Source organism: Heloderma suspectum, chromosome 6 (genome assembly GCF_057233095.1).
Source record: "Heloderma suspectum isolate Gila_16-S chromosome 6, 16-S_ref, whole genome shotgun sequence".
Lineage (NCBI taxonomy): Eukaryota > Metazoa > Chordata > Lepidosauria > Squamata > Helodermatidae > Heloderma > Heloderma suspectum.
Window position 1 is genome coordinate 98243989 of NC_139463.1, and position 23180 is coordinate 98267168.

The window sequence follows — 23180 nt, forward strand, 5'->3', positions numbered from 1 at the left end:
CGTCCCTCTCGCCTTTCCGGCGTGCTTTTGCGCCTTCCTTTTTACGTCACTTCCGCCCCTGCGCTTTTCGGTCCTTTTCTGAGCCGGCCAGAGAGGGTAACCCCGTGGCGTGCGCTGGGCGGAGTCTCTTTCCCGTGCGGCCGCCAAGAAGCAGCCATGGCGGAGCCCAAGGTGCGGAGAGCTCGCGGTCCTTCGAGGCTTTTTTCGCGGGTTAACGGGAAGGCGGGCGGGCGAGGCGGCTGGGGCGAGGCCGCGCTTCATCTCCCCCGCCCCATTCCCTGGCCCTGGCTGACCGGGGAGCGGGGGGGTTCACGTGGAGCCGGGCCCGGCCCGGCGCGGGGGGAGAGCATGAGAGGAGAAAGGCTGATCTGTGGTGCTTCTATTGATCACGGCTTCTGGCTGGGTAATAGTGTTTCTGAGCGTGTGTAGAGTGGTCGATTTCTATCTCAGTTTCTAAAATATCCTTGAATATTTACCATCCGCATATGTACTCAGAAGTAAGCTCTGCTGTCTTCCAGTGGGGCTTACTCCCTCATAAGTGTGTTCAGGATCGCAGCCTTAAATAAAAATGTAGTAAATGCAGTTTAAGTATAGAACCCCAGCATTTCTACTGACACCTTGGATCATAAGACTTAACTTTCAACCAAAAGTACAATCCATACTTAGGAGTAAGCTTTATAAAACCCAGTGGGACCTCCTTCCACATAAACATGCCTCAGGCTGCAACTGCGATGGCCTTCTATCAGGGCTTCCTCCAGCCCATTTTTCGCAGGTCCTCAGGAAGGCTCTAAAGACCAATTGGCTTTCACAGGCCTTTCCATAGTCAGTGGGCAGCAGTTTTTATCGTGTTAGCTGTTTTTTTAATAGCATTTTTATTGAATGTTAATTTTTTTTCTTTCAGCGTAGTTTTATATTTATCTGTATGCTTCCTTGAGGGTGTTCTGCTCTTAAAGGCAGCCTAAAAATAATTGTAAGTTAAATTAAAAATAAAACCTTGTAATGCTTAGTAAATGGTAAGCTACTAGAATAATCATAGGCAGATCTTATGCATATGGTTTGAGAGGAGAGGAATGCAATAGCTGTCTAGCCTATCTCTTCTTTGAAGTTAAGCCCTTATTGGTATCTGATGGAAGTTGATGGGTGTAAAATGGCGTTTTGAAGCTCACAAGGAAGAACCACAACAAAATGTTGCAGTGTATCCTTGCCTTCTAACAGGAGCGTTGCTCATGCTGTCCACCAACATGCTCCATACAATTTTCTTATTCCAGCAGAAGCTCAATACTTTGTGGCTGCTGAGTATGCTCATTATATTTCTGTAAATGAGCATGCCAGTTTCTCTCCTTGTTTCGCAGTAGCCATGTTCGGCTCCATTTCTGTTGGATCTGTGACCTGGGTTTGCTGTTAGAGAGAGTGATAGTTTGTTGTACAGGTTTTGGGATGGTTACAGGGATGGCCTACCTAGGTACAGCCATGTGAGAAGCTGGTATGGGTGAGAGAACAGAACTGAGAATGGAGATTTTAGTGGCTAGTAGACAGGAGAAAACGGCAAGAAGAAAAGCAATTCTCACTGCAGGTTTACCTATGCGGGAAAGAAGTGGCACATAGGGATGTGGGAGTTACTCGGTCAGGAAAGCTAGACAGAGCTCTTATACAGTGTATACAGTTAGGTATAACAGGGCTATTTCCATCTATGCAGCCAAGTCACGTTTACCTAAGTCCTGGCACTTTCTCCAAATATTTGATAGGGTTGTGAAAACCCATGGCTTTAATCTAGGGACTGTATACTAATTTCTCCCCTTCCCCCATTTCATTATTGGTAGAACATTCAAAGCTCTTTGGGCTGATAAAATGTTTTACCGTAGAGAGCCTCTTCTGTAAATCCTCACAGTCCCCAGTTAAATCCCTCTTTTTCCTTTCCAGGTATTGGTGATTGATGGACGTGGCCACCTCCTGGGTCGCCTGGCAGCCATTGTGGCTAAGCAGGTCTTGCTAGGTAAGGTTCAAGTCTGGGTTGGGAGTTTGGTAAGCAGGGTTATCTCACTTCCACTCAAAATGTGGAGAGTCTGTACTGTGTGTTGGACGGGCAGAGGGTGCACAGCTGGTGGAAAGTGGCTGTGTTCACAAGTTGCTTCTTTCCAGTTTGCTTTGGAGCAGATTGTGAAGATGTCTTCTGACTTTTGAGTCTTGCAACTTTTGGAGCAAATGTTATGTGAGGCTCCTTCTAGCTCAGGGTTCTCCTGACATTGCAAAATGAATGGGGTCTTTGTAAGCTAGATAATGGTGTGCTAGAGACCTACTATCTTTGGAGAGTCCATAATTTGGGATAATGCCTCTACTACCATATCAGGTTCTGTTTCTGCTTCTGGAATGTTTGTGGCATATGCTTTCTTGTGAACATGCAATATATGACTGAGACCACCAGTCTGTCTAGCTCAGTATTGTCTACACTGACTGGCAGCCTGTCAAGGGCTCCTTGGAGGCCTCTCTCAGTCTAATCCAGTAGCCAAGTCCAGACACAGACAAAGGGATTCTTTTCAAAGCTTTATTCCTCTTTTACAACTTAACAACTCTACCGTTAGCAACTAGCTATGAGCAGCAGTGTACCTATGCCCTACGTTGGAACAGTTGGTCCCCGTTTGAAAGGGAATCACTGGCAGACCCCTGAACTTAAGGACTAGGGAGAGTCCCTCCCCTTTTCCCTTGGATCTTCTGGGCGCAGCCATTGTTTGCGCGCCAACCAGGCACTACGCCTCCTTTCTGCGCCCTCCATTTGGCGCCGCTCTCTGCATCAGCATCGCGCGTCCATCAAGTCTTCTTCCCGTGCTCTGTCACTCCCAGGACTGCTATCTAAGCTAGGAATACTGGTGGGAGGAATCTTCGTCAGCTGTTGGCCCTGGGAAAGAGGAGCGCGCTCCTCTCCCAGGAGCGACTGCTCTTCCTCAGAATCAGAACTACCCTGGGATTCTATGGGCTCAGTGTCCACCCTGACACAGCCCTACCACTCTAAAAACCTTGTTTTTATTTTTTTACTGGAACTGCTTGGGATTTAACCTAGGGCCTTGGAGGCTTGGCAAGGAGTAGGGGTTCATATACTAGGATGCCCAGGTGCTGTTTCCAAGTATCAAGTTAGGGGAATACGAGATTACAGCTTGTTGAACCCATACCTGTAAAGCACTTGATTTTTACCTTTTTGAAGTCCAGCTTGTGCTCTGTGAAAGAGGATGCAGTCTCACCTTGTACTCTCCGTTTTCCATTTTAGGACGCAAAGTCGTGGTCGTGCGATGCGAAGGGATCAACATATCCGGCAACTTCTATCGTAACAAATGTAAGACAATTTCTAAATCTGTCCAAACATCTGGCTGTGGGTGTTCTTCTGCCATTCCTTGTTTGGTCAAAATGCTTGTCTGTTGTGCCTAGTAATTAAGCCTTCCTTGAGCTATCAGATGACTGTAATAAAGCAAATTCATTATCTGTGGCATGCATGGCCAGCTCTCCATTCTTAGGAGCTGCTATATTTTCCAAACAACGATGCAGGGTAGAATGATCTGATCCCCTCAAAGTTGGTCAGGTTCTGGAATAAAGTTGGTGCAGTTACAGAGGCCTAATAGAAATGGCTCTACACATGTTAGATGCTATGAGATCCAGCATGGGTGCAGGATTGAGCTGAAGAATCAATATGCTTTCTTAAAAAGGCAGACTGGTTCCTCCTTTCTTCCAGAAAATGCATGGGAGAGCAACACAATGACATCGATATGAAAGTCATGTGGAGGCTTGCTGCTTTTTTCTTTTGCAAGTGAAACTGAACCAAAGTCCTTACTACATTTTGAGTACAATTTAATAGGGTAGCTAGCACCCAAGATCTGTCCTGCGGGCTGCAAATTGGTCATCTTGAACAGTAGGGCAACCGGAGCTCTGCTAGAATTCTATGTACCTAAAGTTTCATCAGTGTATGAATTGGCAACTGCATCCTAAAAACCTCTGCTTTCATATCTGCTAAGCATGTTTCTAGTCATTTTGACTGCAGAGAGAAAACGTGGACACTTCCGGGTGAAGATTCCAAAGAGAATTCCTGTAGACAGGGAGGCAGTCTTTGGTGCTCAGCTCTTTATCCTCTGAGACTGGCGTAAACAGAGTGTAGTATACCAGCTGATCAGTTTTCCATACATGTGATTAGTTTTCATTACTTAGGTTGCAGATTTTGGCCTCCCTTTGTCCCGAGAATGCATAGCCTTGGGATTCTAACTTGCCCAATCAGCATTCATGTCAGCTTCCATTGACAGACAAGTGAGAAAGTGAGATGGGATTGGGAAGCTGCTTGGCTCTTTGAAAGCAGAAGGGACTAGACAAAGTTTTGATCCTGCCACTCTCTCTTGTTGGTGCATAACAATGCTGGCTGGAGAGGTGGGATGGTGGTCCGTGATGATGCCTTACCACCATTTGTTCGAGTGTCATAGCCATGAGACAACTGTACATGCACTACCATCTGAGACCACCACCACCCCTCCCATGGTGCTTTCTGTCTCTTGGGCATCTGTGGGTCATGGGCTGACTCTGAGAGGTGGACAGGAGCACTACCGGCACAACTTGAGTCCTGCCTCCCATGTAGAGATTTCAGGCTCTGAAACATCTCAGAGTAGAAGAGTGGGGAACAAGATACTGGGATGAATAAACCACCAGATCTTGATCTGTTGAGATTACTTCTATGTTTAAATTGTCAGCCTGCTTTTTTTCTCATACAATTAGCATGGCCAGGGTGAGGCCTGCGCAGTCCATAATTCTCACAGCCCTAAAGGCTTCTCCTTTGGTCTAGGGGCTATTTCATTCCAAGATGCCTGTTCTAGCTGTTGATAACATGAGTTAACATATGGTATGGACATGATTTCTAGAAGCCAAGTGATCTTAATAGTTTCAAGGCACTGTGGTGATTTTGCAAGACTGCAAACTGACTTGATGGCCTTCACATTTAGGAATGAAGTCTGCAGGAAACTCTTGCGTGCCTGCTGGCCTCTGCTTCATGGTGACATTCTTATTGGCCTGGTCTAATTCTGTTGCTTTTTTGCCGTTCTCCCAGTGAAATACCTTTCCTTCCTGCGCAAGCGTATGAACACCAACCCCTCCCGTGGCCCTTACCACTTTCGTGCCCCCAGCCGAATCTTCTGGAGAACAGTGCGAGGTAAGTGCATCAATCTCCTGCTAACTTCATCCAATCAAGAAAGTCATTTTAAAAACTTTGTGCTGATCATTTGGTATATTCAGAGAATACACAACCCAATATTCAGGGGAATCCACAGTTCCATTGGTTTCTGTGTTTTGACCACTCCTGCTGTCACGTGTTAGACTTTAGCATAACATACTGGGTGAGGATTGGTAAACTGGTTTATTTTCCGTCCATATCACATTCCCATATGTTTTCTCATAAGTCTGTTCCATCCTGTTTCCATATTAATCTCCAATTTTAAAAAATCCACACCAAAAAGTGTGTGATCCAATAGAAAGCTATATTCCAAACGCCACAATAGTCCAGGAGGCGCAGGTCATTTCACTTCACGTTGTAATTCTCAAAGATCATGTCCTTTAAGTATCCCTCATACTGAGTGGTCAGCATGCACGTTCCAAGGGGTGTTCATTTCTAGGTCACTGTCACAGAAACAGACCAGAGTGTGACGCACATTCAATTTTTATACTAAATTTCTCACACTCTTAGAGGGCTCACACCATTCTCTGTCCTATCCTGGGAGTTCTGTGGCTTTGCCAGCCCTCCAACCCCTTCTCATCTCCATATTTTCCCCTCTTTTTCCAGGAATGCTCCCCCACAAAACCAAACGTGGCCAAGCTGCCTTGGAGAGGCTGAAGGTTTTTGATGGCATCCCCCCTCCTTACGATAAGGTAAACTCTGCCTTTTTCCTGAAGCGGCAGTCTGCGAATTCCTTGACCCTGTTCTGTCAGTGATGTTTTTCTTTCCTACCTACATTGTTTGACTTGAGGAGTGAGAAAAAAAGTTCCAACACTGAGGCAGATTTTGCATCTCTGGAAATGGCACGCCATTGCCTTTGACTTGTGCCCGTGGCTAATGAGGCATGTATTCTCCCACAGCGCAAGAGGATGGTGGTCCCTGCGGCTCTGAAAGTGGTTCGCCTCAAGCCCACACGCAAGGTGCGGTTTGTTACTATTCTTCAATGTCTAACCAGCCCAGTAAGGAGCGTGCAAAATGACTTGCCAAGACAAATGAAGTACAACAAGCCATAAAGTCTCGAGTGGAGGAGAGCGGAGAACTCCAGAGATTAGGTGTGGAGCAGATGCCTTCTTGCAGAAGGTCCCAGTTCAGGCTCTGGCATCTCCCATCCAAAGGGAACTTGGGTAGTCGGGCATAGCAAAGTCTGGGAGAGCTCCTGCAACTCATTTCATAGCATTCTTAATCCACTAGTGGGAGCCCCTGCACTTCAGTCACCAGCCTGAACACGTGAGGCCTCTTGTGGTCAGCCATGGTATAACCTGCCTTGCCACGGAGGGTTGCATCTAGACTTAGTCCTAGTTAGAGGAGACTCGCAGAAATCGATGGGACCTAAGGTAGTCATGATTTCTCATTGATTTCATTGGATCTGTTAGGTATGACAGTCCGGATCCAACACTGTATAACTAGTTTCTTTTGGTGCTTGCTGGGATTGGGAAGCTGCTTCAGCCTGTGGGAAACAGGCTCCTGGCCAGATAGCCATTCCTGCTGTGCCTGCCCAGCATCACATGCAGGTATTGGCTCAGGGCAGGTCTGTGATGATGACACCACCATTAGTTTGAGTCTCACGACCATGAGACAGCCACTCTTCATGCACTACCATCTGAGACCAGCCGTTCGTTCCATGGCCTGTGTGCTTGTGTGGAAGGCGGGGGGCACAATAACCCTTCTGGGTAAGCAGCAGAATAGAAGGGAGTTAGGGTAGGGTATTTGCAAGAGGAATTCTGGTTCTGTTGAAGCAGGAGGGTTCCCTCTAGACGTTTTGCCCTACAACTCCTTGGCTACACTAGCTAGCGCTGATGAGAGCTGAAAGCCAAAATATCTGAAGGGCCATATGTTGCCCACCCCTGTGCTTCAACAGAAGCAAAATTCCTCAGGCACAGCTGTTGTACTAACTTGCTAAATAGTGTGTGCTGCATTGAGGGCTCGGCTGCTGGCCCTCTGGGCTTTAGGTGGGTGTGCCAGGAATGGAGCCAGTAATTTCCCTGCAGACTCTTTGGAGAATTGAAGTCAGTGGGCAAGGATGGGGAGTTTGGGCACCAGGCCTCCTGGTTGTTGTGCGATGGATGTGGGATTCAGGGGACGGCGAGGAGCAGGTAGGTAGGAAAGCCAGGGGAGTGAGTGAGTGTGTGTGTGTGGCAATTTTGGGGGTGGGCTGAGGTGCCTGGTGCGGTGAATCTGCTTGGGGCAGTGCTGGGAGCTTCTGGGTCGTACGCTGATGCATTTTTCTGCCACCCACAGTTTGCTTACTTGGGTCGCCTTGCCCATGAGGTTGGGTGGAAGTACCAGGCCATCACAGCCACCCTGGAAGAGAAACGTAAGGAGAAGGCCAAGCTCCATTACACAAAGAAGAAGAAGCTGATGGTGAGCCTGTCAGAGCTCCTAACTATTGCAGAGGGTGTTCTGGATTCAGTGAGATAGCAGAAGGGAGGCTTGCTCTTCCCCTGCACCGCATATCAAAGCCTGGGCAGAGGAGCTTTTGCACCTGGAAGTCGGAGAGCAAATAGTGTTCAACAGATGATTTGAGAAGAAGGGGGAGGCCAGAACCTTTAGATTTCCTCTAAATGTAAAGGAGTATGGTAGTTGGCTTATCTACCAATGTGGTATAAGTAAGGCTTCAGGATACTGAAGGCATCCTAAATGATCCCACACCATTTCTGCTCTTTGTGTTGCTCTAGCATCAGACCTCTACTCTCCAGTACGCTTTGGCCTCTTAAAACCCTGCCCCTAAGCACTTCCTCCTTTTCCCTTTTTCTCCTTGCAGAAACTCCGAAAGCAAGCAGAGAAAAATGTGGAGGGCAAGATCGCTAAATACACAGACATCCTGAAGCTGTACGGCATCCTGGTTTAAATCGAAGGCCAGGCTCGGTTCACAATAAAGAATATCGTTTACAGCCTCTTGGTTTTGTGTCTGAACTTACCGGAATCCCTTTAAAGGAGCCCTTCAGTCATCGCTACAGTCAGATTTTACGGTGGTCTCCAGTTGAGGGAAAGGGGCGTTGGTGTGGGCAGGAGCTACGATTCCTGGATCCTAGGGCCACAGACCCGCTCCAGCTGGGTAATCATTGTTCTTCCTACCCCCTCCTCCACTTGGATTTAAATGTGTCTAGAACAGGTTTTGGCCCACAACTGCCATCATCCATTACCATTGGCTATGCTATCTAGGACTGATGGGATTTGTAGGCCAAAACATCTGCAGGGTCACAAGTTACCCATCCCTGGCCTAAATTCTAGTAGGGGGGAGGGTGTCCCTTCCTCAACCCTTGCAATGGAAGTAGGCAAAATCTGTGACTAATACTGAATGCTTGTGATGGGCTTGAGCTATTGATACGAAAACATATTGCCCTGTTTAAATGAAAGCTTAATTCTTAAGGCTAGGTTGTGGCTGTGTGGTAACCAGCTCAAGTTACTAGGCTAGCTGGGAAGATAATGGCAAAATGATCATTCCTCCCCTGTGTTCCACCCCATTTCTTTGACTGCTACGTGTATCAACATGAACACTGAGGACTAGGTGCTTTTAAAAAAGAGACTCCTTGTATTTTCAGGGAGTTTGTGACTTTCCAGGCAGAAAGAACCTTCCATGGGATGACTTAGCACCACCAACTTTCATAGGTACAGGTTCTTCAGGCACTGAAATGTTATTCCGTGTCCTGCACTCTGGGATGATCGAGAAGAGATCCTGTCCTTTCTCTCTCTGACAACCTTTGAAGTACTTGAAGAGCACTATCCTATCTCCCCTTAGTCTTCTCAAGGCTAAATATGCCCAGTTCTTTCAGTTTCTCCTCATAGGGCTTTGTTTCCAGTCCTCTGATCATCCTCGTTGCCCTCCCCTGAACCCTCTCCAGTTTGTCTGCATCCTTCTTAAAGTGTGGCGCCCAGAACTGCGCAAGAATTGCCAGTACTGCGCAATTGCGCCCAGTACGCAAGATGAGGCCTAACCAGTGCCGAGTAGAGGGGAACTAGTACTTCGCAGGATTTGGAAGCAATGCTTCTATGAATGCAGCCCAAAATAGCATTTGCCTTTTTTGCAGCCACATCACGTTGCTGGTTCATTTTCAGCTTGTGATCTACAACAGTTTCAAGATCCTTCTCGCTTGTAGTGTTGTTGAGCCAAGTCTCTCCCATCTTGTAACTGTGCATTTGATTTCTTTATCCTAGGTGCAGAACTTGGCATTTATCCTTAAAGTTCATTGTTTTCTGCCCAGCGCTCCAGCCTGTCAAGATCACTTTGAATTTTATTTCTTTCTTCCAGGGTATTAGCTATCCTGCCCAATTTTGTGTCATCTGCAAATTTGATCAGCATTCCCTGCACCTTCTCATCCAAGTCATTAATAAAATAAAAATGTTGAAGAGCACTGGGCCCAGGACTGAGCCCTGCGGTACCCCACTTGTTCCCTCTTCCCAGTTTGAGAAGATTCCATTGATAAGCACTCTTTGAGTCCTATTCTGTGGCCAACAGTGGATCCACAGGATCGTTGTTTCATCTAGCCCACTTTGAGCTAGTTTGCTCATCAGGATATCATGGGGCACTTTGTCGAAAGCTTTGCTGAAGTCGAGGTATATTATGTCCACAGCATTCCCACAGTCCACAAGGGAGGTGACCTGATAAAAAAAATGAGATCAGATTTGTCTGGCAGGATTTGTTCTTGACAAATCCATTTTGGCTTTGAATAATCGCTGCATTGTTTTCAGGTGCTTCCAGATGGATTGCTTTATAATCTGCTCCAGAATTTTCCCAGGGATTGATGTCAAGACTGACTGGTCTTTAGTTCCCAGGTTCCTCCTTTTTGCCCTTTTTGAAGATAGGGACAACATTAGCCCTCCTCCAGTCATCTGGCACTTCCCCCATCCTCCATGATTTCTCAACGATAATAGACAGCGGTTCTGCGAGTTCTTCTGCCAGTTCCTTTACTACTCTAGGATGCAGGTCATCTGGCCCTGGAGATTTGAACTCATTTAAAGTAATTAGGTGTTCCTTCACCATATGCCTATCCATCTCAAGCTGCAGTCCTGCCCCTTCAGCCTGTACTTCCCCTTTGCCAGGGGGCTCATAGACCCTCTTTTGGGAGAAGACTAAGCCAAAGTAGGAATTGAGCACTTCTGCCTTTTCCTTGTCATCTGTTACCATTTTGCCATCCTCATTGAACAGGTGAACCACCATTTTTCCTCCATCTTTTATTAATTTATTTCATTTCATTTCTATACCGCCCAATAGCCGAAGCTCTCTGGGTGGTTCACAAAAATTAAATCCAAGCAACACACAATAAAACAATTTAAAATATACAGAACATTAAAACCACAATATAACAATACAACCACAATAAAACCTAGCAGCAGTGCAGGAGTTTAAAATACAGATTTAAAGCAGCAAAGATAAAAATTTAGAAAGCTAAAATGCTAAATTTTACTATGCATGTAGCTGAAGAAAGCCTTTTTGTTGCTTTTTAGTATTCCTCGCTAACCTCAGCTCGTTCTCAGCTTTAGCCTTCCTGACGCCATCCCTGCAATTCTGTGCTACCTGCCTGTACTCTTCCTTTGTTACTTGGCCTTCCTTCCACTTCCTATAGGTCATCTCTAAGCTTTTTGTGAAGCCACATTGGCTTCTGTTGTCTTCCATCTTTTCTTCTTGTTGGAATTGTTTGTAATTGTGCCTTTAGAATTCCCTTTTTTAAAAGCTCCCACCCATCTTGGGCTCCTTTTCTCGTTAGAGTCGCTTGCCATGGGACCTTACTTATCATTGTTCTGAGTTTATTAAAATTGGCTTTCCAAATCCAGGGTACGCGTTTGGCTACACTCGGCTTTTGCTTCCTTTAGAACCAAGAACTCAAGTATAACATGGTCACTTTCCCCCAGAGTTTCCATAACTGCCACTTTATCCACTAAGTCATCTCTGTTGGCTAGGATCAAGTCAAGGATAGCCAAGCATCCCCCCCGCCGTTTCACCCCGTTCCAACAAACTGCCACGGAGTTATTCCTCTCTCCCCTGTTCCCACTGTGTGCACTTTTGCCTTGAGAAGCCAAAATCCCTGGTTCTCAAGTGCAGCATGTGAAGGCTCCCCCTGAGAGCATCCCACCCCACCCCCAATTTCACCCCATTCCAGCAAACTGTTGCGGAGTTACTGCTTATATACACACACACACACACACACACACACCATGTGCAATCAAAATCACAATAGACACAGCTTCAGGCTAATTCGACTTTATTGTGGTAGAGACTATCCTCTCTACAAATGCAGTTTCCTGACTTAGCGCTACCAACTTCCATAGGTGCATCTTCAGGCACTGAAATGTTTTGGAGAAAAGTGAATGTTTATTGGCCGGACTCACTGCCTTGGTTGGCCTGTGCAACCTTGTCTTGCTCATAGATGACGCCCACTTGCCTCCGTGCCTCATCCATGATGGTGGCGATGGTTTCGCTCTCACACAAGGGCATGATGGGGCTTTCCTTCAGACCTACATGGAAGACAGGTTAATAAATCCTGGATTAACAGAAGTAAACAGTAGCCTGGGGTTAATTGGTTTCCTCTTAGAGCAGAGGTGGCAAGCCTGGGGCCCTCCACTTGTTGCTGGATGTCCATCTACCATTAGCATGGCTACTGGTCAGGGATGATGGGAGTTGTAGTCCCAACATCTGGACAGCTGCAGGCTTCCCACCCATTTTAAGCATCTAATACGTATGTTAATAAACCAGCTTCAATCTTTATTACTAGGCTTCAAGTGTCCTCCATGCCCCACAAACTGCTTAATGTCCCTCTGTTTAATCATTCTTTTTGAGCAAATAGCGTCCTTATCTAAACTTGCAAGAGATCAATATCCCTATTTCGGACAGAGAACTCAGAAGTGTTACCACTTCTGTTTGCGACATTGTCCTAAAGAAGCCCCACTGCTTTTAGCCTTACCTTTCAGCAGGCACTGGCGGATGTGTTCCACTTCGTATCGCAGCCCCATGCTGTCCTCAAAGAAGAGAGGTTCAGGAGAGGGTGGCAGGGGCCGCTCCCACCGGCTGGCTTTCAGGAACATGAGTGTGGGGGCATACATGCGGTTAGGGATCTAGAAAGAAAAGCAGGCTGTCTTTTTTACGTCTGGGATTTCCAGCATGGTGCCTGTGGCTACCTCTCTTGGTGCCCAACATTCCCCTGCTCCTCCTGATTGTTATTTCAGTTCTCCGGGTTTTATTTAACTCAAGAAAAAAATTAGCTGGCAGGTTGCAAAGTGAAGGGATGGCCCTCTGTTTGGGCTCGGAGGAGTGTTTTTGTGTTTTGCAGCTCAGACCCCAACTCTGCCTTGTACTGAGCTTCTTGGGCAGGTGGCTTTCCTTTTCGCTTTACCAGTTTGTCCTCTGGGAAATGGGTGTTTTGTGGCTGCGCCATGCCGACCACAGCAGCCCTTCTGTGAGAGCCCCCACAACACACACTCAAAATTCCAAATGTGCCCTCCGACCCGAAAAGGTTCAAGACCCCTGGCTTACTCTTAGGGCATTGGCAACGCACGTGCTGTGGTACTCTGAGACCTGAGGTGTAGCTGTGCTGAGAATTGGGGGGACCTGCATTTTTCAGTGGTGGCTCCAGGTTTCAGGAGGGCCTCAGAAAGGCACCCTCCATGGGCCCTCCTCGTCACCCGCTCCTTTTGCCACTGCTCCTCTTTCTCATTGCTCCCGCTTGCTTGGCTGGCAGAGAGACAGCGAGCAGGTCAGCCGTGGCGTCTTCTGCACCGCCTTCCTACACGCCACCACCATTGTCTGGGCTAGAGCGAGAGGAGGGTGAACAAGCAGGTTTGAACAACGACGAGGAGCAAGCCCAGGCAGCTCTGCTCAGGTGCCCAGCCGTGCCTACTCTTGACGCTGGCCCTGCATGTGCGGATTAGAACTAGCCACCAGTGCTGTCCAACTCTGATCAGGCAGGCTAGTGCTGTGGGGGGGGGGGGTTCACAGCCCCTACCCACCCTCTCCCTCTAGGTGGCAAAAAGGGAAGAGAAGCCACCTGCCACAGGCAGGGGTACAGCACCAATTGGGGTGGGGTGGGAGGCTAGTCCTGCTCCCTGCCCAGAGAGAGGTGGCGGCCATTCCTCCCTGTCGTGGTGGGCCTACCCAAGGCACTGAGGTCCTGCAGCTGCCTGAGTGTTCCAGCCCGTGTGGCTGGCCCTGGGTAGTAGTATCCCCACATTCTGGGGATGTGAGGCTGCACGTGCACCAGGGTATTTATTTCCTTTCTTCAGTCAAGATTGGGAAACAGTTTTAGGTTCTTTGTTTGCTCTTTGTTCAGGTATGTAGAAGCCGTTGTAGAGCATGGAATGGCGGTTGGAGGGGGCGAATAGAAACGGTAGTTGTGTGCTTCCCATCTGAAGTAAAACACACGGGCCTCTGAAGCAGTCTCCATAAGATCATTAAGTCCAGGCTCTAAAATTACCTAGCTGCATTAGGAAAGGCAGAATGTAGTAACTAATAATTTTTTTAAGGTGCTCTCCTTCCCCAATTTAACCCTGTTTCTGAATGCATGATAACCCACAATAGAGATGGAAAATTGGAAATTAACATCGACTGAAAGATTGCTGGATGATTTGCAGTGAATCACCATGTGTTTTTCTGACTTCTGATTGTTTCACAACAGCAGTGAAAAGGGTGTTCTGCCTGCGCCCCGCCCAAAATTAGCCTTTTATTATTCCTCATGTGTAGCAACTCAGATATAGATTTGTACTTGTATATACAAGCCATCCCAATGTTTTGACTGGTGCCATGCAGGAGATATTTGGCTCCACCTCCTGAGCCACCATTTTGTACTGGGCTTTGGTTGGACCTCAGGGGTTCTAGTAAAAAAAAAAATAATTCCCCACACCACTTAGCCAGGTACCTGCATGATTCCTTCCGTTCCTGCAATTAACGCCACGCCAGGTACTTTGGTCATCATGGTGCAATTAAGCACGGCCTGCCGGTTCCCTGAGTAGTTGAGGATGATGGCAATTGTTTCGTCCGCTCCTGGGAAATATGCAGAAAGCAATGTGATGTCTATCCCATCCATCTCCCAGATGTTACCCTCCAGTCTGGAGCAACTTCCACTGTGCTCCCTACCTGCCACCCTAGTCGCCCAGCGTTTTACCTGTCTCATGGAGCAATCCTGAGGCCACAATGGTTTGCGGCTTTTCCGGCCCAAAAACCATAGAAGCGAACTGGATGCAGTAGCAGCCCAAGTCCAAAATGACACCTCCGCCCAACTTTTTATCTACCAGTCTTGGGATGTCATCCAGCTTAAAACCTAGTTGAGCTCTGAGCACCTTTAAGTCCCCGAGAGATTTCTGGCGCAGCATGGTGCGGATCTGCTCCGATACAGGGAAGAATCTAGTCCAGAAAGCCTGGAAGAAACGGGGGGTAGTCAACAGCACTGGGGAGGCTGGCACAGGAAGGGGTGGACTAGGTTGGGGACGCCTCCAAAAGTGTAGTCCATGGGCATTCTGTTGGGAGGCAGGTAGTTTTAAACCTCCTCCCGCCTCCACCACCTTGGGAGGGGGAACTCTTAGGGCATCTCTACACCAGCCTAAACCCCTGCATTTAAAATGGGGTTTCCTGCTCCCATTTCAAATGCAGGATCACAACGCCTCCCGTTTTCACGTGCTTCCCTTCCCTTCCCTTCCCTTCCCTTCCCTTCCCCTTTCTTTCTCCCAGTATCTGAGTCTTCCATGATCTTTCATTGATCTTGCTCCTCAAGCAGAACACAATGGGGTAATTGGATAGCTCATTATCTGCGATCTATTTAAAAATGGAACAAAGGGCATTTAGTGCAGGAGATGCCCTGGAAGGGCACAGCGGTGTCATGTAAAAAGCCCGCAAACTTCCCTGAAGGAGTGATCTCAATCGCAGGATAAAAGCTCAGTGTGAAGAAAGCCTTAGAATTATCAGCTTCCCAAGTGGGTAACAATGCTTTTAAAGGTGGACGACATCCTTGGAGGGGTCCCCCACCTAGCCCACCCAGCCCACCCCTCCCCATGCCAGCCTCCCGCTGCTTCATATATGAGTGCACACCACCCCACTTAACCATAAGGATTGCTCTCGCTGCTTCTAGTTTCACAGCTGACAAACCAGAAGTGCCTTCAGTGACCTTGCCAGAGAATGGGAAGTGCATGTTGGGCACCCTGAAAACTGTGTGCAGAAGACTTGTCTGAGCTATCACATCTGGAGGTAGCCAGATTGGGGAAGCCTGTTATAAGGCCACGCAGTGGCAAAGCTGGGAGTTGAACCCACATCACCCAGACAATCTGACTCTCTTTCCACTGTATCGCCCTGACTGCTTCCTCTTTTGCCCCAGTGTTTCCTACCTCCATGAGGAAGACGTCATTTTCCCTGGCCGCTTGGATCATGTCCCGGACTTCGGCCGCGTTCATGGCCAAGGGTTTTTCGCACAGAACGTTCTTCTTCGCCCGGAGGAAGAGGAGGGTGCGAGCGCAGTGCTGGGTATGAAGCGACCCCACATAGACCACATCTGAACAGATTGCCCAGGAGATGGTGAGCATAAAATGGGGAGGGAGACAGGACCTAACCTGAGCTGCAGGATTCACAGGCCCAACCTCAGAAACAGGTGGTTGCAGTGGCCTGAAATATGTGAAATCTGAGAACTCGCATCATTTGTTTGGTTTGTTTGTGATATTTATATGCCGCTAAAAATAATAAAATCCCTAAGTGGTACATATGTAAATATTAAAATCACATTTAAAATACAATATTAAAAACATCTCATTAAAAACAATTCCAAGTGTAGAGAGCATCCCCCTCACCACTATCACAGCCAAACCCCTGTCAGTCTGGGATTGGCGAGCAAAGCCTCCAGGTGAGTAGGTGGAGCTTTCCAAGTTAACAAGTCCCAGCACTTTCCTGGAGGTCCGGGGGAGGGGGGCACTCTTCTGGCCCCAGGGGCTACAATGCCCTCTGACTTACTTCCTGGGGCCAGAAGCGTCATGGGGCAAGGCCTGCCCTCCTGAATCTCCTCCCCCAAAGCCTTGCCCCCAATATCATAGGGACCTAGCTGTTGAGTTTCCTCTCCCAACACTAGAGAAAGACAGCCTTTTCTAGTTCTGGGAGAGGACGGCGGGCCTAGGAAAGGGAGCAGAGCCTGGGAGGGCTTCTGCCTGCGGGCTGGAGGTTCCCCATCCCTACCAGAGATAAACTCTAGGACAGGGGTGGGCAACACGCAGGCTGCATGCGGCCCCTGTGACCACCACACCATAAAAGTGCTGAACGTTTGGTACGGAACACTACAGCGGTCAAGTTTTGCTTGTTTTCAAGCTAAATTTGGCCATTGTAGCATTCCATAGAGTTTTGCCACCAAAAGCATGTACCAGCAGCGGATCAGAGACAAGAGTTTTTCCCTGCTGTGCAGTGTGAAAGGGAGCCTTTGTCAGTGTGCAGCAAGGGAAAGCTCTTATCTCTGATCAGCTGTTGATCGGAGATAAGAGCTTTGCCCTGAAGGGGAGAGAGGACAAGGCCTGGGGCAGAAACCGTTGAACGATTCAGTCATTCAGACGGTGTTTCAGAAGATGGCACCTTGGGCTCCCTTCCCCTCACCCCACACAAACAGTGGGGCTTATTTTTCTCTCCTGGTGCTCTCTTACCAAGGTCCATCCTTACCTACATCAGGGTCCTGTGCCAGTTCCTCGTAAGATCCGTATGCCCTGCAAATCCCGTGCTCCTTGGCATATTCCTGGGCACGCTTGAGGTCACTAGAAGCAATGGCTACTGCCTGGAGAGGGAAGAGAGAGCCTATGAGATTGAGATAAGGGACTATGAACGACACAGGGTGCCTAGCTCATGCCCCAAATCAGAGAATACCGATTAATTACTGATTAGGACATTTTCATACCATTCTCTCATACTATTGCTCAATATGGTTTATTTCCCACCCAACCTTCCACTTGATCAATACGGGTTAGTATGTAACGTAAGGGTAATACAAGTTATTGTTTAGGAGTAGGGAAGTAGGGAATGGCTGTGTTTGGGGATCAGTTCTTCTGAAGTCCATAGGTGTGGTATATGACTTACAGCAGATCATTAAATTATTGCAGTATAGTCAGGTAATTTTAGATTCCGTGTTTATTTGTCTTATGGGGGGCAGTCCTCTTTAAATTGCAATGTGTTATTATTACCTTTCTTCCTTCAAAATGCAATAAGCCAGCCCTGCTGCGTTTGGGCCCCCCATGTTCCTTCTGTTGAGGAAGTCCCTGACATCTGCCCCCAAATCCTACCCTGATGACATCACTGCATCATTATGTTGCTAACCCTGAATCCAGGTCTCCCTCACACTCACCACCGCTCCAACTAACAGGGTTTTGTATTTAAGTGCTACCCTGGTCTCCACAGTTCAAAACTCTTGTGTTTTGTTTCCTTTGGGGGTTTGGTGGATGGGATGGGATGAGATGAGATGGCCCTCAGAACATGGAGAAGGTGACAGGTTCCTTTTTCAGGGGCGCGAGCAGAGAAACAGCAGAAACAGCATTTGGAAGTTTTGCTGAGGCACAGAGAGAGAGAGAGAGAGAGTTGGGAGTTTTAGCTGATGTTAACTGAAACCGGGGAGGTAACCTTGAAAAGCTGCCCAAATTGCTGGGGCGGGGGAGGGGGAGGGGGAGGGGAATCGCCTGCCTTGGTCGCTTTGCTTCAGTTCAAGGCAGGGCCGGCATCAGCGGCTGGCATTGTTGGGCCACCTGCCAAGGCCCCTGCCCCAGTAGGGGGCCCACTGTTGATCCCTGCAGCCGTCTCGCTCTGCTGCTGCACTGCTTTGCTGTTGCTGCTGCCAGTTCACCTGCCCTCTCCAAGCAAGCGAAGGGAGCACACTGTGAAGGAGCGGTCGCCTCTGCATTCTGGCCTCTCTTTCCTCTCTCTGTGAGATGGTGTAGATTGGGCCCAAAGAGAGAGGCAAGTAAATTGGCAGTGACCATGGGGGATGTGGGGGAAGGAGGCTCAGTGAAAGCAACTTGCCGAAAGGCCCTCCAACACCCGAAACCAGGACTGGCTCAAAGCAACTTGAAGTGGGACCTGTAACAATTGCAGTAGGGCATGCCCTCACCTAGGATTCCAGTCATTCCTTTCCATCCCCCCCCAGTTCCCTGCCACCACCAACAGTCAGTCAGCAATCCATGCTCAGCATGCTCCTCATTGCGCTGTGATACTTCCCGTCTGTGTGTGTGTGTGTGGGTGCTGTTTTGGCTACATACGCATCGGCACATAAAGACTGAACATGGGGAAGAGAAGGAATGATTCAGTAGGGGACATTAAGCCTCCCAGGTGCTCGTTCATTCAAAGCTGTGCCTGGAACTTCTCAGAGCACTGGAAAGAGGGGAGACCCTGGTACCAAAATGACAGTGCCATTCCTCAATCAGAGGCCCATCAGCAGATCTAGCCCCATCCAGCTTCCCCAGCTGGTCCTTTGAGAGTCAGTCTCTTTTCCTCTCTGGCCTGGTCATTGCTGTCTTGCCTTTCTTTGCTGTTCGAAATGCCCCAGCCCTTTGGGAAAAGGCTGTAGCTCAGTGGTAGAGCACCTGTCTTGCATGCAGAAGGCAGGTTCAGTCTCTGGCATCTCCAGGTAGGGTTGGGAAAGACACTGCCCTGAAATCCTGTGGAGCTGCTGCCAGTCAATACTGGGTTAAATGGGCCAAAGCCAGACCGACCCAGCCAGATGGTCAAAAGCCAGGAAACCACCAGACAATCGGTAGTTGGGGGGAACTGGGTACTGCCATCTGGGGAATCCCATTGGGGTAGATTGGGACCCCGGGTGGGCTCTGTGGGCATCTGCTCATAGGGCCAAGGGGGTGCAAGTCCCCCTGCCCCAGATTCCAGTCATGACATCATTCTGAGAGCTGCAACAGCAGCTGCTGGGCCTCATCTGCGCTGCCTGTCTCTACTTCCAGTTTCCAGCCACATGGTCAGTGGTTCAGAATGCTGGGGTTGCAGTGGAAACATCTGGAGGGCACCAGGTTGAGGAAGACTGTTCCAGAGAGTGTTCGCCAATGTTTCCAAGGTGAAGGAAATAATTCTAGGATGAGTCCTGCGGCGTTGTCAGTCTTATGATAAGATATGCAATATGATATTCTTAAAACAGCTGAACTGTGTTTGTGCATTTAGGGTTTTTTCTCTTGTATCTAGGTGTGTGTGTGTTTTTAATCTCTTGCTCGAAATGCAGTTTTGTTGGAGTTCGTGATGCTTCTTGAATATAACACTCTTCTGCATTAGTGCTGTTCAGTTCCCAGGATCTTTTATTGCTCTGTGTGGGCGTCTAAATGTCACACAAGAAAAGTGCACAGGTGTGTTGAAGCAGTGTGTGCTGTGTGAATTACAACCACAAACTGCTGTGCAGCTCCCCTCACCCTGGTGGGCTGGATTTGGCCCATGGCCCTGAGGTTCAGCACCCCAGTTCTAGGTGCTGTACGATACTGCGCAAGCATGCACACGTGTGCATAAGCAGCACCATAAGGATGCATGATGTGGCTGGGACTGGAGCACCAGCAGCCACGAAACCCTGCAAGTATATTATAGATGGTCTCTGGAGTGGTAGTTCAGACGAGTGGCCTGTGGCACCCCTAATATAATAAAATAGGGGGTGCCACCTCTGAACACGGTTCTCAGCTGCTCATTTCTGGCACTACTACTGTCTCTACATCATCTATCTGAGAAGCAGAAATGTAGCATGTAGAGCTGGAACCTACAAAGCTGCCTTAGACTAGCTTAGGCCACTGGTCTATCTAGATTAACAATGATTGGGTTTGGACATCACGATAACCCATGATGGGTTAAATAAGCCATGGTGGCTTATTTAACCCATCGTGGATTATCGTGTCATCTGTCAGGAATTTTTTAACCCATGATGTTGGGGGAGGATGCACAATGTAGCAATTCTGAGAACAACAAAGGCATCTATGCCAGCAATGTCTATGGGGTGAAATGCGCAATGGCACTTTAGCGCTAAAGTGCTATAGCTCCTTAGTGATACTGAGAACAGAAGCATCTCTGCCAGCAGCGTCTGGGGGAGGCAGGGGAGGCAGATTTCCACTTCAGCGCTATAGTGCTTTAGCGGTTTTGAGAATACCAAAGGCATCTAAACCAGCAATGCGCAATTGGGGGGTTTGTGGGGTTCATTGGCTGCCTCCCGACTAGGGAAGGCTGCCTATGAACTTTTGTCCTGGTCCTTCAAACCCCCAAGGGTTTATTTGTGCCACCCCCTTTTTGGTGCAGCTGGGATTTTCCCTCCTCTGGGTGCAATTGTGCATGGTTTTGGTGGTGTATTGGGTGCCTCCCAGCTAGGAGAGCCTGCATGTGAACTTTGGTCCTGATCCCAGAAACCTCCAAGGTGTTATAGCTGCCACCCCCTTTTTGGTGTACACTGGGATTCCGCTCCTTCTGGCCCCCACTGCGACGTAACGAATGGGTGAAACAGCACCACTGCTTGGGCGGGACAACTGCAGGGGGCAGCGGGATGGGTAATTTTAGCACAGTAGCTTAGTAAGCTACACACAGTCGTCCTGTGGTGGGGCATCGTGGACTATTTCAAAGATAAGCTACTGTGAGGAGCTTATTAAGCCACCATGGCTTAAAGTGACATCTGAACGCAGCCTTTGTCTACTCTGAGCGGGAACATCTTTCCAGTGTTTCCGAGAGGACTCTTTCCAAGCCTTACTTGGAGTTGTCAGGATTTGATTCTGGGACCTTCTTCATGTTCTCCACTGAGCTACAGCCCCTCATTTTTCAAGCATGGAGCTGCAGTGGTGGGGAGAGCTTTGCCGGCTACCTTTCTAGCGCTGGGGAGTTTTGAAAGCCACAAATGCCCCTAAAATTGAAGAAAGTGAAAAATTCTACCTACTGAATGAGAACCCCTGGTCTTTTCTCCACCCACCTGCACCCCCAACGTCCCAGCTGTCCTGGCCTGCTATCCAACCTTGTGATCCACCGATGGTAAAGTCTTCAAAGCCACGAGGAAGTCGTGGCTGATCTTCCCAGCTGAGCAGATCCCCCAGTGGAGCGCCATGGAGGATTTCAGAGACCCGGCAACCAGGCAGTGGAAAACTGGTGCTGCTGCTGTCCGTTTTGTCTTGGTGCAGGGCTGTGAGTGTCTCTGAATCAGCTGAATTTGGCACCTGTCCCAGGTGAGGGAGGACAAATCCTGGCCTTTCAGAGAGAGTGCAAGGGTTGAACACATGACCCTGACCCCGTCTACATGGCACCGCTTTCACCCTTCACTCCGTCGCAACTGTGCAGCATTGCAGCTTCGAATTAGCTTCTGTTGGTATACACTTGCGATTTACTGCAGGCTTCCCTAACAGATTCCGCCGTGCCCTTTTTTTGCCATTATACTTTAATGCGCAGCTGTGCAGTTCCGTGAGCTTGGGGGTGCAACACTTCAGTGGCTGTTTTGTATTTTAAGGGTTCTGTTGCATTGTTCTCTCCCTCATTAGGTAAAAAGTGGGTGTTCTGTGCTCCTTCATTTCCACGCCATCTGTTTGTCAGTTCCCCAGCCAGAGACTCTCATGATGGTTCACACTCACAAGGTGTGAGCAGTACATGCCTACCCATCACTCCAAATTGGTGGCTGGAGGGAAGTTAGTCTTCCCCCAAGACTCCCCAGGCCCTTTGGCACTGAATCCAAAAGCAACCATTGCGAAGATATGAAGCTGCAAAAATGTGTGAAAGTGTGATTAAATAAATGAAAATGCTTCTCTGTGCATCTGTAACTATGCAGCTGTGAAGGGATGAGGGAGTAAAGGGGCATCACAGAGTGAGGCAAGGACTGTGCATGCCTGCAACACTCCCACTGCAAAATGCGAAGTCGGTTTGGGGAAGGGACAGATGGCTCGCAACTGCAGGGAAACCCACAGCAAACGAAGAATATCGCAGCAAAACATCTCCTTGGAAATCTGCATTTCCAAGGAGGAGAAAAGCATAGATGGCTGCGAAGAGGCGACTGCGTCGTCTGTCCCGAGGGACCTCGACTCACAGCCGCCCTGGAGTAAAAGGCTTGTGTAGATGGGGCCCCTGTCTCACATGGAGTCTGGCCTCTGGTCCATTTAGCCTATTGCCGCTTTCCTGCACTACCCTCTGAGACCAGCTCTTCATTGTGCAGCCTGTGTGTTTGGAGGGGAGGGAGGGGGCACGGTAACCCTTCTGGGTAGGCAGCAGAATAGAAGCAAGTTAGGACAAGGGCTGTGCCAGACTTGTGGCCCTCCAGATGTTTTGTTCTGCGATGTCTTGGCTATGCTGACGAGGGCTGATGAGTGTTGAAAGCCAAAACATCTAGAGGGCCGTATGTTGCCCGTTCTTATGCTAAAGGAAGAGCAGAGTTCATGGTGTGTGCTGCATTGAGGGCTCGGCTGCTGGCCCTCTGGGCTTTAGGTGGGTGTGCCAGGAACGGAGCCAGTAATTTCCCTGCAGACTCTTTGGAGAAGTGAAGTCAGTGGGCAAGGATGGGGAGGTTGGGCGCCAGGCCTCCTGGTTGTTGTGCGATGGATGTGGGATTCAGGGGATGGCGAGGAGCAGGTGGGTAGGAAAGCCAGGGGAGTGAGTGAGTGTGTGTGTGTGGCAATTTTGGGGGTGGGCTGAGGTGCCTGGTGCGGTGAATCTGCTTGAGGCAGTGCTGGGAGCTTCTGGGTCGTACGCTGATGCATTTTTCTGGGCAAGATTGCTAAATACACAGACATCCTGAAGCTGTACGGCATCCTGGTTTAAATCGAAGGCCAGGCTCGGTTCAATCGTTTACAGCCTCTTGGTTTTGTGTCTGAACTTACCAGAATCCCTTTAAAGGAGCCCTTCAGTCATCGCTACAGTCAGATTTTACGGTGGTCTCCAGTTGAGAGAAAGGGGCGTTGGTGTGGGCAGGAGCTACGATTCCTGGATCCTAGGACCACAGAACCGCTCCAGCTGGGTAATCATTGTTCTTCCTACCCCCTCCTCCACTTGGATTTAAATGTGTCTAGAACAGGTTTT

At 48.7% G+C, this 23180-nt stretch overlaps 2 protein-coding genes and 3 non-coding genes across 5 annotated transcripts; 4 read left to right on the plus strand and 1 right to left on the minus strand.

The window, feature by feature from the left end:
* The first annotated feature begins 125 nt into the window (after window positions 1-125).
* Window positions 126-8127, plus strand: RPL13A (ribosomal protein L13a). The gene is made up of 8 exons (XM_084805495.1): window positions 126-171; window positions 1921-1993; window positions 3260-3325; window positions 5072-5173; window positions 5801-5886; window positions 6094-6153; window positions 7472-7594; window positions 7995-8127. The coding sequence occupies exons 1-8, from the start codon at window positions 157-159 to the stop codon at window positions 8079-8081; spliced, it is 612 nt and encodes a 203-aa protein (XP_084661621.1). The 5' UTR covers window positions 126-156; the 3' UTR covers window positions 8082-8127.
* On the plus strand, window positions 4410-4493 carry LOC146342014 (small nucleolar RNA Z195/SNORD33/SNORD32 family). Its single transcript, XR_014784174.1, has one exon. It is a non-coding gene; the product is annotated as a small nucleolar RNA Z195/SNORD33/SNORD32 family (small nucleolar RNA).
* On the plus strand, window positions 5938-6018 carry LOC146342015 (small nucleolar RNA SNORD34). Its single transcript, XR_014784168.1, has one exon. It is a non-coding gene; the product is annotated as a small nucleolar RNA SNORD34 (small nucleolar RNA).
* Window positions 6759-6843, plus strand: LOC146342016 (small nucleolar RNA Z195/SNORD33/SNORD32 family). The gene has a single exon (XR_014784175.1). It is a non-coding gene; the product is annotated as a small nucleolar RNA Z195/SNORD33/SNORD32 family (small nucleolar RNA).
* A 2268-nt stretch (window positions 8128-10395) lies between the features above and the next one.
* On the minus strand, window positions 10396-21454 carry LOC146342017 (trans-1,2-dihydrobenzene-1,2-diol dehydrogenase-like). The gene is made up of 7 exons (XM_084805493.1): window positions 21139-21454; window positions 16845-16956; window positions 15539-15702; window positions 14326-14578; window positions 14080-14204; window positions 12133-12283; window positions 10396-11686 (listed from the first exon to the last, which is right to left on the minus strand). The coding sequence occupies exons 1-7, from the start codon at window positions 21397-21399 to the stop codon at window positions 11544-11546; spliced, it is 1209 nt and encodes a 402-aa protein (XP_084661619.1). The 5' UTR covers window positions 21400-21454; the 3' UTR covers window positions 10396-11543.
* Between the last annotated feature and the right edge of the window lie 1726 nt (window positions 21455-23180).